General features: G+C 40.5%; 1 protein-coding gene across 1 annotated transcript; it reads left to right on the top strand.

Moving 5' to 3' along the window:
* LOC131635979 (uncharacterized) lies at nt 1–1,015 on the top strand. Its single transcript, XM_058906614.1, has 3 exons — nt 1–192; nt 291–374; nt 467–1,015. The coding sequence occupies exons 1-3, from the start codon at nt 1–3 to the stop codon at nt 1,013–1,015; spliced, it is 825 nt and encodes a 274-aa protein (XP_058762597.1).
* Nucleotides 1,016–1,746: the final 731 nt, after the last annotated feature.

Here is a 1,746-nt window from a genome sequence, read left to right as displayed (position 1 = left end):
ATGACGGTAAAACGAAAGACGATAAATCAAGTATTTCCATCTTCGCTGAGTGGGAAGCGATACAAGAAAGATTTAGCCGACGCCGCCACCAAACTTCACATCAAAGAGCAATTAAGGAAGATTGCGTTCCCGGAGACCACAAACTTGAAACCACCATCTCAATCGGTAAAAACTAAAGGGGAACCTAAGAAGGTGAAACTGACACCAGAAGATAGTTCAACTATGAGGAGTTCTTCATATTTTGAACACGTTGACAAAGTTTTCCCGATTCACCTACTCTAAAATCTCAGAAAAATTCTTTCAAAGATGCCCGTATTAGCAAACCACCTACTACACCGGCTCCATCAAAAATACCATTCATCGATCACATGCCGGTTTTTATGAACAAGTACATTGAATGGATCGTCAATTTCGGGGGTGATAGTAACTGTGGTTTTCAATTTGTTTCCGGTTTGCTCGGTAAAAGGGAAAAGGATTACCATATTGTCCGACATACCCTAATCAAAGAGTTGAGGGCAATAGAGATTTATACACACGTGTGTTTGGGAGTAAAGAGGAAGTTGAAGAAATATATAACGCTCCTGTACCTTGCGTGAGTGGATTCACACGGGAGGATAAATGGACGCGGTTCCCTGATATGGGTCATCTAACAACAAGTGCGTATGAGAGAATATGTATTAATCTTACAAGATACGGTTTCTCGGAGACTTTTTTCCCTTTGCGCACTGCTCCAACACCAAATCTCAATGATCATATCATTTGTGTTGGGTGGGTTTCAAATCCGCGACATTTTATTAAAGTGTATTTGATACCGGGATGCCATATACCACCTATATCACTGAAGTGGACTGTTCATTTCACAATCCTGTCCGAGACCTGGCCATACCAATTCATTGAAAGGACGCAAGAATACAACAAGTTGAACAAAATTGAAATAGAAAAAAATAGAGAAAAGTCAAAAGGGGTGCCACCGTTGGATTTGGCCGACGATAATTTTTTTAGCTCATTTACGTAGTTAGGTATCATTTTATTGTAAATGTCATTTTGTTCATGTATTATGGTGTGTAAATATAGCCATATTTGTAGTTTAGCCAAAATACAATATTTCAATACATGGGGTTTATTTCTTGAGTTGCTGTTTCTGTTCTGTTCTGTTTCTGCGTCCCAAGCTATCCCATGCTACATAATGAGTTGTTGCAAGTAGCCGGAGACAATTTGCCATGAACTTGAAGCCATGTTAGCTAGCTTCTGATGGGGTTTTAAACACAAGAAGCGGAAAATTCGCTGGACGAGTTGGGAGAAAATGGCGAACGGTAAATGTGAGGGGGAATGAGGTTCAGGGGCATTAGTGAATTCGACACGAGTCTCCTAGGTAAGCACTACTTGCGGATGTGGTCTGGTGATAATAATCTGATGGTAAGGTCTTTATGGGAAGGTACTATCCAAGATGCTCTATTGAAGAGAGTTCAATTGGCTTTAATTCCAGCTATGCGTGACATATTATTTTAAGTGCTAGAGACTTGGTCCATAAAGGAGCAAGATTGAGAATCGGTGATGGGGAGAAAGTAACTACTTGTAAGGATAGTTGGATACCTAGTAATGCGGGTTTTAAAATCTCTGACACTGAGAGGGGCTTAGATTCAAATGCAAAAGTTAGTGAGCTCATTGATCAGAACTTGGGCGTTTGGAGGAAGGAGTTAAGAAGGTGAAGCGACTGTAAAGAAAGCCTCAAGAGGCAACGACACT

The sequence above is a fragment of the Vicia villosa genome, unplaced genomic scaffold (genome assembly GCF_029867415.1).
Source record: "Vicia villosa cultivar HV-30 ecotype Madison, WI unplaced genomic scaffold, Vvil1.0 ctg.001605F_1_1, whole genome shotgun sequence".
In the NCBI taxonomy this organism is placed as follows: Eukaryota; Viridiplantae; Streptophyta; class Magnoliopsida; order Fabales; family Fabaceae; genus Vicia; species Vicia villosa.
Note: the sequence above shows the minus strand (reverse complement) of the source record. Positions and strands in the feature narration are given on the sequence as shown.